Below are 17204 nucleotides of genomic sequence, written 5' to 3'. Positions count from 1 at the left end.
TCCCTTCATACATATTGTAGGAATTATATGAAATAATACATAGGAAATAACTACTGCCTGACACGCATCAGATACCTCAAATGTTACTGGTATTTTAAGTGTATGTCAATAGCAGTGATATAATGTACATATAGGTCATATAATACAAGATATCAGGAACTCACAAAATTAAGGCATCTAGACACTTCAAAAAAAAAAAAAACAGTGCATAAGCTCAGGCAGGTGCTCTTCAACTCACCTGCACAGTTGAAACCTTTCTCCAGTTTACATGACCTGGAGCAGCCATCTCCACTCAAAAGGTCACCATCATCACACTCTTCTCCCAGGCTCCTAGAAGGTAAAAATGTATACATACTTAACATATTTTAACATATATATATATTTCATTCATGTATACATATATCAAACCGATAATATAAGCATACTGTATCTCTATACACATATGTTACACAGATAAATACTTTCATACATTAAGTAACTTTTTTGTCTAGTTCTAATTTAAACTTTCAAAATTTCTTATTTTATAAGGCAATGAACAAGCAAGGAAAATTGGGAACAATGTAAATGCTTTCACAGTAAAAAATATATATATAGACATTTGAAGAAGATACATCTTTTGAAGTGATTGCTGGTTGATGTGTCTAGGAATGTGCATATTTCTAAAAGTTACTTGTGCTTCAGAAAAATGTAGAAAACCCTTGAAATCCGGAGAGTTTCTGGTGAACAGTTTCAGCTATAAAAACACTCTGTAACCTCATAATGAGCAGAACCTTAGAAATAGCTATCTGCCTGTCTCTTTTTTTGTTTTTAAACTATTCATTTTTTTTCTGATATTCTTTTATGGGTTCTATTTTCTTTTATTGAGATGCAGTTGCTAATCTGAGTGTAGAAATGAAATCTGTTTACACACTGGGAGATGTGTGTCTGTCCTTACAGGCTACTACCACCTGGTGGTAGCTATCCCTTATTGCAGGGGAGAAATGAACACCAGGAAACAAAACTGCATTCTTGTTAGGAATCAATGTTCATATCAAGGCTAAATTTGAATTGAGGTGGGGCACATTAAGTTAGAGTAGATGTATGTTGTAGGGAGAAAAGTACTTGGTTTGTGTAGGGAAATTGTGAGGCTGTGGTAGAGCATGGCAGGGTTTGACCTAAGGAGTGTGTCTATCCTGTCAGTCTCTCTCTCTACTGAGAGGTTGAACAAGGAGGGACAGGAGTAACCCCAAAGGTTTGCCCCGTCTTATCAGACTCCCTACCTCACAATCACCCTGCATTCCTGATACTATGGCCATTAGATAAAAAGAAAGGGGGAGATGTCTGGAAATTGTGAGGATGTGGTTGAGCTTGACAGGGCTTGACTTGAGAGGACATCCATCCTCTCATCTTATCAGACTTATTATCTACATAATCATTGTTTTGCCTGAAAGATCCCCACCCATTCCATTACTTTGATCTATCTTCTTTCTACCCTCAAGACACTCCTTTCCTCCAGGGTATTATTTATCCTACCAGTTAAAACCCTCTCAACAGTTGCTAAGGAAGTTCTGACCTTTCCAGTCCACTTTTGCCTTTCTCCACCCCTTTCCAAACCATGTCAAGCCATTTCCGTTTCTGACTTGCCACTTCCGGTCTGACCTTTAAAAGCCTGAGCTCCTTGATCAATAAAGAATCGAATTGCAGGAGTCGGGCTGTAGCGCAGCAGGTTAAGCGCAGGTGGCGCAAAGCACAAGGACCGGCATAAGGATCCCAGTTCGAACCCTGGCTCCCCACGTGCAGGGGAGTCACTTCATAGGCGGTGAAGCAGGTCTGCAGATGTCTGTCTTTCTCTCCTCCTCTCTGTCTTCCCCTCCTCTCTCCATTTCTCTCTGTCCTATCCAACAACGACAACAACAATAATAACTACAACAATAAAACAACAAGGGCAACAAAAGGGAATAAATAAATAAAATAAATATTAAAAAAAAAAGAATTGAATTGCCTCACCACCAGGAGTCTGTTCCTGAGTCATCTCTTTTGAGTCACTGAGTGAGTACCAGCCTACGCTGGCTCCGGTTGTGTTCTCTCCGACCCAGAGAGTACACATCCAGGAAGAGGCACCCCCATGCTAGCCTGGCAGGTTTGACACTCCATTTAAAAGAACCAATATTTGGTAACTTTAAAAAAAATGAGCAGTGACACACTTGGCTGCATACTCCCCTCATCTGTGGTGGGTGGGTGGGGTGGTTCATGATCAGTGAAACAGTGCTGCAGGTCTCTCTCTCTCTCTCTCTCTCTCTCTCTCTCTCTCTATCTGTCTCTCTTTCTCCTTGCCTCCCTCCTTACCTTCCCTTCCTTCTCAATTTCTGTGTTCTAAGAACAAAAAAGGTGAAAAGAATTAAGTACACAATAACTTCTTCAGTTTTCAACATGTCCAAAGTGCACACATATTTTGACTCACTAGATAAAGGATTTTAAAATGATTGTTAAACAACTTTCAGGCACAGGGCATTAGTAGATATTCTTTTTTTTTTAATTTTTTAATTAGTAGATATTCTAACCATTATTAAAAGTATATTTTCTCACAAGCAATGGAGTAAGATGGAGGGGCATTTGTTGGCACTGGATTGCGTGCATGTGGGTTAGAACCCCTGCTTCTCACCTGCAAAGAGGAAGCTTCATGAGCAGTAAAGCAGTTCTGTAGGTGTCTTTCTCCCACCCCTCTCAATTACTCTCTGTCATATCAAATAAAAAAGAAAGATAGAAAGAAAGAAAAGGAAAAATGGCCACCAGTAGCAGTGGATTCATAGAACAGACACTGAGCATCAATGATAATCCTGGTAGAGAAAGAAAGAATGAATGAAAGAGAGAGAGAAAAGTAAGGAAGAAAGAGGAAGTAGACATGAAACTGTCTTAACATAGATGAAAAGTATATTACTAATGTGATAATAATCATGTTTAAAATGGTAACTATAAATAAACCATTAAAAGAAATGTTAAAAAGTCAATATGGTTGAAGATAGTTCAAAGTTAATCTCATTTTGAAGATAATCTAGACAATAATACAAGCATATTGCATATTTTACATTTCTGTTCAATTAAAACATAGTAACTAGGGAGTCGGGCTGTAGCGCAGCGGGTTAAGCGCAGGTGGCGCTAAGCTCAAGGACCGGCGTCAGGATCCCGGTTCGAGCCCCCGGCTCCCCACCTGCAGGCAGGTTCCCTTCACAGGCGGTGAAGCAGGTCTGCAGGTGTCTGTCTTTCTCTCCCCCTCTCTGTCTTCCCCTCCTCTCTCCATTTCTCTCTGTCCTATCCAACAACAACGACATCAATAATAACTACAACAATAAAACAACAAGGGCAACAAAAGGGAATAAAAAAAAAAAACTTAAAAAAAAAACATAGTAACTATATATAGCTATTTGATTCTCAAAATAAAAGTTTTAAAAGAAATAGGTGAAATCCATTTTATACTATATATTCATTTAACCTAGCATATATTAAGCTATCATTTAAGTAGGTGATCATTATGAAATTATTTAAGTATGTTACCTTTTTACATATGAATTTTAAAATCTGCTATGTATCTTTCACATCTAATACATATCAATTTAAGTACCTGATCTAGGCTGGTAGTATGGATCGACCTGTCAATGCCCCTGTTCTGTGGGGAAACAATTACAAAAGCCAGACCTTCCACCTTTTGCACCCCACAATGACCCTGGGTCCATACTCCCAGAGGGATAAAGAATAGGAAAGCTTTCAAGGGGAGGGGATGGGATATGGAACTCTGGTGGTGAGAATTGTACACCTCTTATCCTATGGTCTTGTCAGTGTGTCCATTTTATAAATTAATTTAAAAAAATAAATACCTGACCTATATTTAGATTTTCTAATAATGTAATTGAAAAAGCTGATTCATCTATTCAAATTGTTTCATCTACACTTAAAGGTTTTAAGGTAAAAATCCCATTTTGATTTTTGATAAAATTTAAATTTGTTAAAATTAAATCAAATTCAGTTTTTTCAGTCATATCAACCACATTGCAAAGGTTTCACAGTCCAGTGACATTAAACACATGGGCAGTACACACTGAGATAATCAGCTTCCAAATGAAAATCTTTGCCGGCTTCAGGGCCTCCATTCTGTTTGGAGAAGTTTTATGGACAAGTGATGCCTAAAGTGATACTTTTTAGCTTTTAGTAAAAAAAAAAAAAAAAATTACTCAAATCAGAGACTACTTTGAAATCTCTGATACCCAACCCTGGCATTCGTGCCCTTATTACACACATACACAAACAGACTAATGAATCTCCACATTTCTTGAATTCTCAGTAGTGGGTTAAATGGTTTGCATGACTCCTGTTTGAAGTGTAAGGGGAAGGCAGCTGACACTGAGCAGTGACTGAGAGATACCTTCCCAATGATTGGCAGGCTGAGTTGAACATGACTCTATAGGAACAGCACAGAATCAGAGACTGAAAACAATCTTCTGCTAAGGCACCTGGTAGTAACTAATAGTTGAGTAGGTGGTGTTATAGGTAAAGGGGCTTTAAGGTAGGAATGAGAAAAAAAAAAGGTGGGCAATGCTCTTTAGGGAAAAGGGCTTTACCAGCTTTTTCCAGAGTTCCAGGCAAAAGTGGTACAGTAGAATTGCTGTAAGGATGCAAAGACACAGGGCAGAGTGCTTTATTCAAGGAGGGTTTAGCCTGGGTGGCAGAAATAAAGAAATTTACCAGATCCCATAAAGAACCTTGACCCATACTCCCAGAGAGGGAGAAGTCATAGGATGAAGATAAGAGGACTCTTCACTCCAGCTCCATCAGTACCCAGAGAGAGAGAAGGAAAAGGAGAGCGACATATGGAGGTAGCTATGATATTATGAGTGGCTTAGGGGGAAGAGAGGATTGAATCAGAAAAAGAAGGGGCAACTGTGTATAAATGTGGACAGAGAGCTGTAGATAAGATGTCTACAATTTTAGGGGAACTGTGGTATTCAGAACTCTGGTGGTGAGAATGGGGTACATTCAAACCCCTGTCGACATATAATTCTGCAATATAAAAATATATAAATAAATAAAGAGTTGAAAAAGAAAAGAAATTCCCCAAACACGATCATCCATATGAGTACAATTGATATGAAATGAAACTCTGAAACAGGGAAATCAGCAGCAGTCAAATGTGTTCTATTGCGCATGGCTGGTAACTTCAGGGGAAGCTTGATTCAAATGGAGCCTAGGACTGAGTGAGGCACAAAGTGGCATCAAACCAACAAGGTCTGGGTGTGACAGTGATTTCTATCACCTGCACATACTAATGGTGTCTGGGAACACTTAGTGTGTTTGCTTGTGTCTGGGGACACTTGGTGTCTTTGCTTCTAGAAAGTGTAATAGGCTGATACCACAGGATGTAAGAAGATTGGGGGGAAGGGTATGTGGCGGCACAGCTGGTTGAGTGAGTTACCATGCACAAGGACCTGGGTTTGAGACCCTGCCCCCCAATTGCATGGGGAAAGCTCTGTGAGTGGTGCAGGACTGCAAGTGTCTCTCCTCTTGATTTTTGGCTTTCTCTATCCAATAAATAAAGATAATTAAAAAAAAAAAGATTGAGGAAGTAAATAATGTTTAATGATTGTAGATGGTACAACAAGATACCAAGAAAGGCTTTTGAGTCACTTTCTATTAGGGCTTCAAGACAGTATATTTTACCTGATCTGGGAAGTTATAAACAGTTTATCTAATTAGGATGCAGAATCTAAGACAAATCACTGTGCCTAGACCACCCACATCCTACTCCTGGAAGCTTTGTAGAAATAATATTGTGGGTCAGACAAATATTGAGAAGAGGTGAATATAGAGTAACCAATCAGGATATGGGCTTTTTTCAGTGATACATTTGGTTACGTCACAGAAAAAAACAAACTGAATTTGTCTCCTAGACTGATCTCACTGAAGGCTAACAAATTAACCTGGCATGTTAGAAAAAAAAAAAAAAAGGAGTGGGGGGTCGGGCGGTAGAGCAGCGGGTTAAGCGCATGTGGCACAAAGCACAAGGACTGGCATAAGGATCCAGGTTCCAGCCTCTGGCTCCCTACCTGCAGGGGAATCACTTCACAAGCAGTGAAGCAGGTGTCTATATTTCTTTCCCCCTCTCTGTCTTCCCCTCCTCTCTCAATTTTCTCTGTCCTACCCAACAATGAATGACATCAACAACAACAATAATGACCACAACAAGGCTACAACAACAAGGGCAACAAAAGAGGTGGGAAATGGCCTCCAGGAGCAGTGAATTCATGGTGCAGACATTGAACCCCAGCAATAACCCTGGAGGCAAATAATAATAATAATAATAATAATAATAATAATAATAATAATAAAAGAAATGATTCCATCTTTACCTTGCTGAATTTGTAAACATACGGAAATGAGATTGCAAGCATGTCTTCCAGGGATCAAGTGAATGATCAAGACTCAGAAAACTCGACTTGTTGTTTCAGACTGCATACAAGTTAGTTCCACAGGACACACTCAAGAGAGAGCCTCACAAGCTCATTTGAGCATTGTCTGACAAGCAACCTTCATTCCTATGAATTCCTTTCCAGAATCAGTGCCTGACTTCAGGTTGGTTTCTTTAGAAAGGATCCTGCAGACTCAGTCCCAAGAGCACCACAGTACTGTGGGGTGAGATTTAATAGCTGGAGTAGCCCCAGCACCATGCAGAGCTTTGCGTGACCCTGCAACATTATCACCAAGTGGTGGATTTTGACTAAAGTCAGCATCAATCACACAGTTCTTCCCTGACCCTCTATTTCTCAAGTCTGTCACATTCCAGCTCCAAACAAAGACTAGTGGGGAGAGCAGGGTGGGAGTGTCTTATTGATATCTCTGTGGACACAGGATACTCACCTATCCACCTTCCCATCACTGCAGAAAGGACCTCCATGGATGTGGCTCAGTGCAGGAGAAGCTTCTCCCAGTTCTGCTCCAGCTTTTGCTTGAACTTGGTACCTGTACATCTGTCCTGGTGTCACCTCCCTGTGAAAATTCAATGCACTATGATGACTCCATGCTGTGCAAAAAGCAAGCCATAGCTTGGGTCCTTTGTAGGAGTTTAAATGCAACATGTGGACTAAACCTACCATATTATCTGAAACAAAGACCAGGGCACAAGGCCTTCCAGAGGTGTGGAGTGTGTCATCTATATTCATTTCCTCAATGCCAGTATTTCCTCCACAAGGAACGTGCAACAGAGGTTGGGTTGACACAGAATTAACTGAGAATCCTACATCATCTACCAGGATGGTATTTCCAGTGCATCTTTATCATGGTAAATGTATACATTTAAAATAGTTATCTATTTATCTATTCTTTGAAGTAATCAAAGAAAGTAAAAGGAAAGCTTCCAAGTCTGGGCTCAGCATGGCCTTTCTTGAGTCTGCAATTCACAATTTTCTTGTCTCTCAAGAAAAATCCTGATTTGAGAAAACTGAAACCTTGGTGGGAAAATCTACACTCATGGAAGAAGGCGAGAACACCTTTCATAAAATATTTTTTGGGGTGTGCATGGGGTAAATCTGTGATGAGAAACAATCATTTCTAATGATGATGAAGAGGGCACAAGTTGTGGGGGGGTCTCTGATATAATGGCACTGAGATTTTGTGGGAGGTGTGGTAAGAAATACACACAGATGTAAGCGTTAAACTATATTTCTAAATTTCATGTTATTATAAACCAGTGTTAATAAAAATAATAAAAGAATACAATATATTTAGTATAATCTTAAATATAAGGCAAAAAGAAGAAATTCATGGGGCTGGGCCATAACATATCCGGTGAGCACACATAGAACTGTGCTCAAGGGCCCAGGTTTCAGCCCCCATTTTCTACCTGTGTGGGGAAGCTTTACAAGTGGTGAAGGAGGTCTGCAGGCATCTGTCTTTCTCCCTCAATACCTCCTCTCTGCTTTTCACTTTCTATCTGAAAAAAAAATCCACTAGAACCAGTGAGAACATGCAGCAAAATACATTAATTACTTAATTGAAAAACAAGATCAGAAGAGAAAACACTAAGCAGAACTTGGACTGGAGTTCATGTATTGCACCAGAGTAAACAACTCTGGGGTAGGGGGATATGGGCAGGGGGGAGTTCAAGTCCTGGAACAGGATGGCAGAGGACCTAGTGGAGGTTGTATTGTTATGTGGGAAACAAAAATGTTATGCATGTACAAACTATTGTATTTATTGTCAACTGTAAAATATTAATCTCCCAATAAATAAAAAAGAAAGAAAGAAATAAGAAGCCAAATCACTAGACAAAGGGAAAAGTACCACAGAGAAGGGGAATTAAAATTTAGGAATGCTCAGAGATGGCCTTACCAATGTGTCTTGAAGTCTCATATCTCTAGAGCCCTGCGCCAGAAAGGAAAGATAGAAATGGGCTGGGGGTATGGATTGACCTGCCAATGCCCATGTCCAGTATAGAAACAATTATAGAAGCCAGATCTCCCATCTTCTGCACTCTATAAAGAATTTTGGTCCATACTCCCAGAGAGATATAGAACAGGGACACTTCCAGTGAAGGAGGTGGGATATGGAACTCCAGTGGTGGTAACTGTATGGAATTATAAACCTGTTACCTTACAGTCATTCTAATCATTATTAAATCACTAATAAAAATGTAAAAAATGATGTCTTAGGTAATTATAGAAGTAATAGTCAGCCCAAATCTGTGATCTTGGGAGAACTAATGCAGTTTCCAGTGGAGGGAATGGGGACACAGAACTCTGGTGGTGGGAAAGATATGAAATTATACTCCTGTTATCTCATAATTTTGTAAATCAGTATTAGATCACTAAAAACATAATAAAAATAAAATAAATATATATAAAACAAAACAAAAAAACTATTTTACTTGTCTGACATGGTTTCTTCCCAAAGTGTATTATTATTATTATTACTATTATTATTTTTCAATAATGCTTTTGGAGGGTAAGAAACCTTTCAGATAGTTTGTCATATAAAATAGAATGGCAAGAATCAAGTCTTTTATGTCTAAAAATTCCCTCCAAAATAGTCAGTTCCATTGTTCTTCATGCTCTATTATTCATAACTTATAATAATATAATTTAATTAAAATACTTATATAGCAGGTCTGAGTACAGATTCTTCAGATGCAAGGATATATGAGTTTTAAGACACTTGACCGTTTCACTCTGCGTGTTACATGACAGAAGCAAAGGTCTGACATGCTGTACCCCTTAATTACCTATGTCTAATATGCTTTTTGTGTTGCTATGCTTAGCAGAAGTGCTACTTAAACCTAAGCCATAGGTTATGAATTAACCTTCTTGTAGAGAAGCTTATATTTGCCCTATACTTCTATTTTCCTTCTCACACCTCCCTCCTTATTTATTTATTTATTTATTTATTTATTTATTTATTTATTTTTGGTAATCTCAGGGGCTTCATCACTTATGACTTTTTTTTTCAAATTGAAAGAGTGAGACAGAGAAGAAAAAAAAGAGAGAGAAAGAAGGAAAGAAGCCACAGCTCAGAAGCTTCCTCCAATGTGGTGGAGGGGCAGACTCATACCTGGATCCCTGGATGGCACATACAGCAAAGTAGAACACTATTGAAGTAAGGTATTTTTCCACTCCCCTGGTTTCTTGTTTCTAATTACAAGTCAGGAGACACTTTCAAAATTGGCAGTAATGCTCCTTACACAGAAACAACAATAATTGGTTCCCCTTGCCTTGAAGACTTTTCATAATCATCATATAACTTTACCACTTCTTTGTTTCTTAAAAAACATGAAAACTTTGTGGCATATAAAAGGTGTCTAGTGGAAAAATTAATTCACAGTGAGCCTAAAAACAAATCACAGCTAACAATGTTGGCTGCAAAGAAAAGTTAGTACAAAGAAGAGGTTCTACAGGTCTCCATACCCCTTCCTCCTTTGAAAGCAACTTACCACTATAGAAATTTAGCCTTAGAATACTCTGGTGTGTACATGTGTGCATATGTCTAGACACAGGAAGAAGTACAACTGAGCCTGGTGCTATAATCTCACACATGAAAAAAGCAGTGGGATATTTTGGAAAGTTAATGTCCTGGGGGATAACTGCAGACTTATTTTGACAAGGTTATTAAATGAATTTGGTTTGTTTGTTTGCTGATATGCTTAAATGATTTTTTTTAAACCCACAAAACATTTCATTTTATCATCTGGGAAGTGTTGATGGGACAACTGTTTTATACACAGTCTGACTCAGTCCTCAAATTCTGTATCCAGTACTCTCTCATCTCTTAGGCTCAATCTTATTTCAGCTCTTTTCCATGTCTTAGACTGAATTCCGTAGAATTCAAGGGTAACATAGTCTGTAAGTCTGTTTAGGATCAGGTGGTGGCTCACCCAGCAGATTGCACATTACTATGTATGGGGACCCTTGGTCAAGGCCCCAGGCCCCACCTGTACGTGGGAGTTTCATGAGCAGCAGAACAGTGCTATGGCTATATTTCTTCTCTCTCTCTCTCTCTCTCTCTCTCTCTCTCTCACTTACTCTTACTCTATTAAAAAATGACTGCTGGAAACAGTAGAGTTGGGCAGGCACCAAGCCCCAGACACATCTCTGGCAAAAAAGAAGAAGAAAAGAAAAAAGAAGGCTATTACCAAATGCATTACTGCCTTTTGTATCTAAATATACTTGTAATTGTTTGCTTAATTAATAAATGGAGCAAACAGATGGTTGTCTCTGGTTCTTTTCTCTCAGTTTCTCTAATGTCTCCTTCCCTGTCTAATAGTCTCAGACTACATAATATTTGTTAGATGTCAGAAATGAACTATCGATAGGGGAGCTAGCATTGATGGTTATGTAAAGAGGTTCTCATGCATGAGGCTTCAAAGTCTCAGGTTCAATCCCCAGGCCCCTGGCACTACCATAAACCAGAGCTGAACAGTGTTCTGGTAAAAAACAAAAAAACAAAAAATAAAACTAAAACAAATACACACACAAACAAGAAAATCCCCTATAGTATAGAGTAGGAATGTTGTTATACTCTGTTGGATAAATAATCCAGTGAATATGACCAAAGTTTTTCCTGACAAATGTGAATATTGATAAAGCTCTCACCATTAATTTCCTGGCCTACCTAGTGGCAACTTTGAACAAGAAAAAAGGAGGGTGGGGTAGATAGCATAATGGTTATGCAAAGAGACTCTCTTGCCTGAGGCTCCAAAGTCTCAGGTTCTATACTGGCCCCTGGACAACCAGAGCTGAGCAGTCCTCTGGTCAAAAAAAAAAAAAAAGGGGGGGGATGAAGTGGGGAGGGTAGTTGGGCAGTAGCAGAGTAGGTTAAGCAAACATGGCACAAAGTGCAAGGACCAGCTCAAGGACCAATGTAAGGATCCCGGTTCATGCTGCTGGCTCCTCACCTGCAGGGGGTTTGCTTCACAAGCAGTGAAGCAGGTCTGCAGGTGTCTATCTTTCCCTCCCTCTCTCTGTCTTCCCCTCCTTTCTTGATTTCTCTCTGTCCTATCCAACAATAATAGAAACTGCAATGATAGCAATAAACAACAAGGGCAACAAAAGGGAAAAAATAGCCGCCAGGAGTAGTGGATTCATAGTGCAGGCACCAAGCCCTAGCAATAACCCTGGAGGCAAAAAAGAAGCCTAAGAACCCCTACAGAGCTCCAAATATACTTGCAATTTCTTAAGCTGCAGGAGCAGTAAGGATGATTTTGTTGTGTTTATGAGGTGAGTATTGGAAAGCATCTAAGAATTGGGATGAGTTGCTATAGGTTTTAAGTTTGGAACTTTCAGGCCCACCCACCCCTCAGACCACCAACTGATAATGATTTAATCAGTTGTACCTATACAACTGATTAAATTAAAGTTGAAGCCTCCATATAAACCCAAGAGGAAAGCACAGGAGATATCAAAGCAGTTGTATACTGGTAGCAGATTCAAACCAGCTTTGGCATATACTAGAATTGATCAATGCTTCTCTCTGTTTCTATCTCTAGTTTTCCAATTCTCTATTGATAAAAATAAAAGGACTAGGGTCCAGGCAGTAGCTCAGCAGGTTAAGCACACATGATGTGAAACACAAGGAGCACCCAAGGATCCTGGTTTGGGCCCTTGGCTCCCCACCGTCAGGGGTGGGGAGAAGGTGTCGATTCACAATCTGTGAAGCAGGTCTACAGGTGTCTATCTTTCTCTCCCCATCTCTGTATTCCCTTTCTCTCTCGATTTCTCTCTGTCCTATCAAACAACAGCAGTAACAACAACAACAATGGCAACAAAAATGGGTTAAAATGGCCTCCAGGAACAGTGGATTTGTACTGCAGACACCGAGCTCCTTGATAACCCTGGAGGCAAAAAAGCAAAACAAAAACATAAATAAATAAATAAATACATACATAAATACATAAATGGACTCAGTTCAGAGAGTTTTCTTGGTCGCTGAACCAGAAAGTTTCCATGTGCCAACCATACTAGGGCTCAGACTGCAAGAGGAGAGAAGTTCCTTTGTTCTGGACTTGACTCAATCTACCATAGCTGCATATGATTACTGGTTTGTACCATTTAATAGCCTGTGCAATAAAAATGTAACAAAATGGTTACAATAATAACTATCTATTGCCTTCTTAAATTCTAAGACAGCAGGAACCCTCCTCATTCTCTAGAAAACCCATATTTCTTCCAGTCCTGGAAACTCCAAGGCATGGAGTGTCTTCCTGCATGCTTCAATGTTATCATACCATTTGATACTGCATTGCTGAGCTCAACCAAATCAATGCAACCAGTATCACCTTGACACCTTTCACTTTGGATTGTGTCCAGAGACACCAGGCATGGAGTGTCAACCCTTCAGTTCCAGCATGCTGGTGAGACCTTTCCTAGTTCATAGGACTCCTCAATTCCATATCAGGCAATACACTTCCTAACAAAGCCACAGAAGCTAGATATAGATCAGGGCTCATGAGACAGAATACATGTGCACATGTACCCATAAGTTAGGGGAAAATATAAACCTTAAAGCATAAGTGCACAATATTTTGCAGTGACCCAAAACATCCATATCAGGCAATACACTTCCTAACAAAGCCACAGAAGCTAGATATAGATCAGGGCTCATGAGACAGAATACATGTGCACATGTACCCATAAGTTAGGGGAAAATATAAACCTTAAAGCATAAGTGCACAATATTTTGCAGTGACCCAAAACATCAAGCAAGTAGAAAGACCTAAGAAAAGAAACCATAAAATGATTCTTATATACCTTTCCCATATTTGGGAGCTACTCTCTGCCCTGATCCAGCTTTCTAGTCCTATTTCCAACTCTGACACTATCTCCCTAGACAATACCTTTGGTCCATCTGCATGTTAGCTGTCATACTCAGGCAAAATTTAGTAAAGTCATTGGCCCCTTAGAATATACCTAAAATAGAACTACTAGCTTTTTCCAAAAGCTACTATCGCACTGAACCCCATAAGAGGGGAGAGGAGGGAAGGAGGGAAAGAGGGGGAAGAGGGGAAAGAGGGGGAAAGGGGAAGTGGGGGAAGAAGAGGAAGAGGGGGAAGAGGGGAAAGAGGGGGAAGTGGGGGAAGAAGAGGAAGAGGGGGAAGAGGGGCAAGAAAAGGAAGAAGGGGAAGAGGGGGAAGAGGGGGAGAAGAGAAAGAGGAGAAGAGATACCTTCTTCCATAATACCCTCTTAATTTCTCCCTATTTTATCAAGTAAAAAAGGAAAAAGAAAAAATGGCCGCTGGGAGTGAGAGTGGGTCTCAGGGAACCCCAAAGTCCAGAAGGCCCAACTCACATGTCTGTGAACTTTGTGTGGGGATGATTCACCAGCATGGATGAGCCACTGGTAAAAGGGGGTTCCCGGAGCACCTGGTAGCTCACAGGCCTGCAGGCAGAACACAGGGGGCTACGGGGCTGGGATGTCAGGAGGGCCGAGTCGATCTCTATCCGTTCATCAAAAGTGTAGACCTTCACCCCTAAGACCTTCCCCTCCACATTCAGTTTGATGGTGAGGGGGGTGTCACAGAATGCATCCAGGGGGCCCAGGTGTACAGACTTCTGGTTTTCCAGTAAAACTTCTGTGTCAAAAAGGACACGGGAGGAATCTGTGGAGAGGTAGGTGACCCAGAGGGTGAGGGTGTTGGCCTGAACAGGGTGCTGGAAGAGCATCTCCAGGCTGCAGCCCTCACTGGGGCAGGGCACGGTCATGTTCATGTGGTACAGGTGCAGCTCTGGGCTCCAGGCCTGCAGGCTCGGCTCACAGGGATGGTCCACATCTGGGGTCCCTGGGGAAAGGAGCAGAGTGAACAAGGCATCAGCTTCTGCCATTACAAACTAGAGATGAACAGCCTCAATGGCAGGCAGGAGGAAGAGTGAGGAAGTAGAGAAGTGGGCATAGATTCCTTCAGAAGCTGAAGTATGGGTGACAGTTCAGAATCCCTCTGCTCTGGTTCTGTATCATCTCTATCCGGTAACCTTTCACAAGAGAACTTCCTGGGGCAGAGGACAGGCAGACAGGGAAGCCATGTACTTCTCACACACATTCTGAAGCAGAAGAGTTATTTGTCCTTTATCAATTGCTTATCACATCTGGGCTGGGAGATCACTCAGAAGGCACAGAGCTGGCTTCAACATGACAAAGTCCTGGTTTTGGACCTAGCATCATAGGGGAAGATTGTGGATGGCGACAGGAGAGTTCTGGGAAATAGGCCCTTATTGCAGTGTTTCTCTTGTCTCCTCTTTCTCTTTACTCATCATCTATGCCTTTCTTTTTGTTGCCTCCAGGGGTTTTGCTGGGGCCAGCATATTTATTTATTTATTTATTTGTTTGTTTGTTTGTTTATATACAATAGAGAGAAATTGAGGGGGAGGGGAAGACAGAGAGGACAAGAGGTAGCCACCCACAGACCTGCTTCACCACTTGTAAGGGGACACCCCTGCAAGTGGGGAACCGGGGGCTCGAACTGGGATTTGTACAGTTCCCTTCACTTTGTCCTGTGTGTGCTTAACCCAGTGTGCCACCGCCTGACCCCTGTCTGTGTCTTTTTAAATAAAAATTTAAAAAAAGAAACAAAACTGGGAGTCACTCAACAGTATCATGTATAATTAGGCCCTAAGTTTACTTCCCTTCTGACATGTGAAAAAGGAAACATTTATAATAGATTATATCCTTCTGAAGCCCTGCTCCATTTTTTTTTTAAGAAGGCCACTGATCATTTTATACTCTTTGTTTAATTGAGGTCCTCACAAAACTCTCATTCCCCAAGGCAACACACTGGTAGTCTCTCCAATGGTCTATTGACCAGACTGTGAAACCATTGGAATTTCTTTCTGGGTTCAAGTAGGTGGTAATAGAGAGGTCACTGAGCAAAGGAAACTTGAAATAAGAATGAGGGATGTGTATTCTTACAGTAAAAAGTAAAAGTGAGGGAGCTGGGCGGTGGTGCAGCGGGTTAAGTGCACATGGCACAAAGTGCAAGGACTGGCTTAAGTATCCTTTTTCAAGCCTCTGGCTCCCCACCTGCAGAGGAGTCACTTCACAAGTGACTGCAGGTCTGCAGGTGTCTATGTTTCTCTCCCCCTCTCTGTCTTCCCCTCTTCTCTCTATTTTTCTCTGTCCTACCCATCAATAACAACAACAATAATAACCACAACAATGTTAAACAAAGGCAACAAAAGGGAAAATAAATAAATATATATTTAAAGTAAAAGTGGGAGTTAGTACCCAGGGTAAAGGGTAATGGTGAAAAGTATATCACAAATGCATTAAGGCAGTCATCAGTACAAGGGGAATTTCTTCTAAGTCAAATGAGGGAGCTCAGAGACACTCTTATAAGTCATCATCTGTATTTACCACAAAACTGCTTGTTTTCTTAAAGTAAGAGCCCATTCATTCATTCATTCATTCATTTATTCATTCAAGGAAAACTGACTGGCACCTTTAGTATACTCAACACTAATCTAGGTAGTAGAGATAGAGAAGGAAACAAGAGAACTATAGATCATGGTTTCACAAATGTCATAGCTCAGTGATAGATACAGTAACAAAAAGATGAAAACACATCTCTTCAGAAGATAAGGGCATCCCTGGAAAAAGAAAACAGAATAGTAAGGGGCCAGAGAATGATGACCAAGACCGGGGGGTATTTCAGATTAAAGAAGTTTTCCAGAGAAAGAAGATATTAAAGCAAGGAAGACATCTGGTTCCATTTTCTGTTCCCTGTAGTGGCCAGTGGCCAAGGAGTGTTCAAGAAGTGTCACTGAGCACTCTCATGTCTCTGTATACATGAGGCTGTGGTGCTCAGTCACGTTCATTGTCTATTTTATTTTATTATTATTTTTTTTTCTTCCTTTGCTTCTTTATTTCCTTGCCTTTCCTTTTTAAAAAAATCTTTTAAAACATGTCTATTTGTTTATTGGCTAGAGACAGCCAGAAATTGGGGGATGGTAGGTAGAGAGTGAGAGAGATACCTACAGCACTGCTTCAACACTTGTGAAGCTTTCACTCTACAGATAGGACCAGGGGCTTGAGCCTGGGTCCTTGCACACTGTAAGGTGTGTTCAACCAGGTGCACGACCACCAAATCTGTTATTTATTAATTAATTAATTTATTTTCCAGAGTACTACTCAGCTCTGGCTTATGGTAGTGAAGGGAATTGAGCCTATTGAACCTGAGATTTTTGGAGCCATGGCATGAAAGTATCTTTGCATAACCATTATGCTATCTACCCCCTCATTTTCTTTATTTATTTATTCTATCTTTCTTTATTTTTTATTGCCACCAGGGTTACCTCTGGGGCTCAGTACCACACTGTGAATCCACTGCTCTACTGGCCATTTTCTTTCCTTTCTTTCTTTCTTTCTTTCTTTCTTTCTTTCTTTCTTTCTTTCTTTCTTTTTTCCTTCCTTCCTTCCTTCCTCCCTCCCTCGCTCCCTTTTCTTTCTTTCTTTCTTTCTTCCTTCCTTCCTTCCTTCCTTCCTTCCTCCCTCCCTCCCTCCCTTTTCTTTCTTTCTTTCTTTCTTTCTTTCTTTCTTTCTTTCTTTCTTCCTTTCTATCATTATCTATTTTATTGGATAGGACAAAGGGAAATTGAGAGGGGAAGGGGAAAAAGAGAGACAGAAAAATACCTATAGATATAGTTCACTGCTCCTGAAGTGTTCCCCTTGCAGGTGGCTGAGGGTTGGGATCTCAAACCCAG

The 17204-nt window shown here is 40.5% G+C and overlaps 1 protein-coding gene across 6 annotated transcripts in view; it reads right to left on the bottom strand.

Annotated features, from left to right (window-relative positions):
- PAPPA2 (pappalysin 2) overlaps positions 1 to 17204 on the bottom strand; it is a 248569-nt gene that overhangs the window by 112265 nt on the left and 119100 nt on the right. For all 6 annotated transcript variants that reach the window (XM_060197727.1, XM_060197724.1, XM_060197725.1 and 3 more), the window contains 3 exons: positions 13801 to 14290; positions 6886 to 7014; positions 239 to 330 (listed from right to left, as the gene is read on the bottom strand). In XM_060197727.1, coding sequence (XP_060053710.1) covers positions 239 to 330; positions 6886 to 7014; positions 13801 to 14290 — 711 coding nt within the window. The remainder of the gene's footprint in view (positions 1 to 238; positions 331 to 6885; positions 7015 to 13800; positions 14291 to 17204) is intronic.

Source organism: Erinaceus europaeus, chromosome 9 (genome assembly GCF_950295315.1).
Source record: "Erinaceus europaeus chromosome 9, mEriEur2.1, whole genome shotgun sequence".
NCBI lineage: Eukaryota > Metazoa > Chordata > Mammalia > Eulipotyphla > Erinaceidae > Erinaceus > Erinaceus europaeus.
Note: the sequence above shows the minus strand (reverse complement) of the source record. Positions and strands in the feature narration are given on the sequence as shown.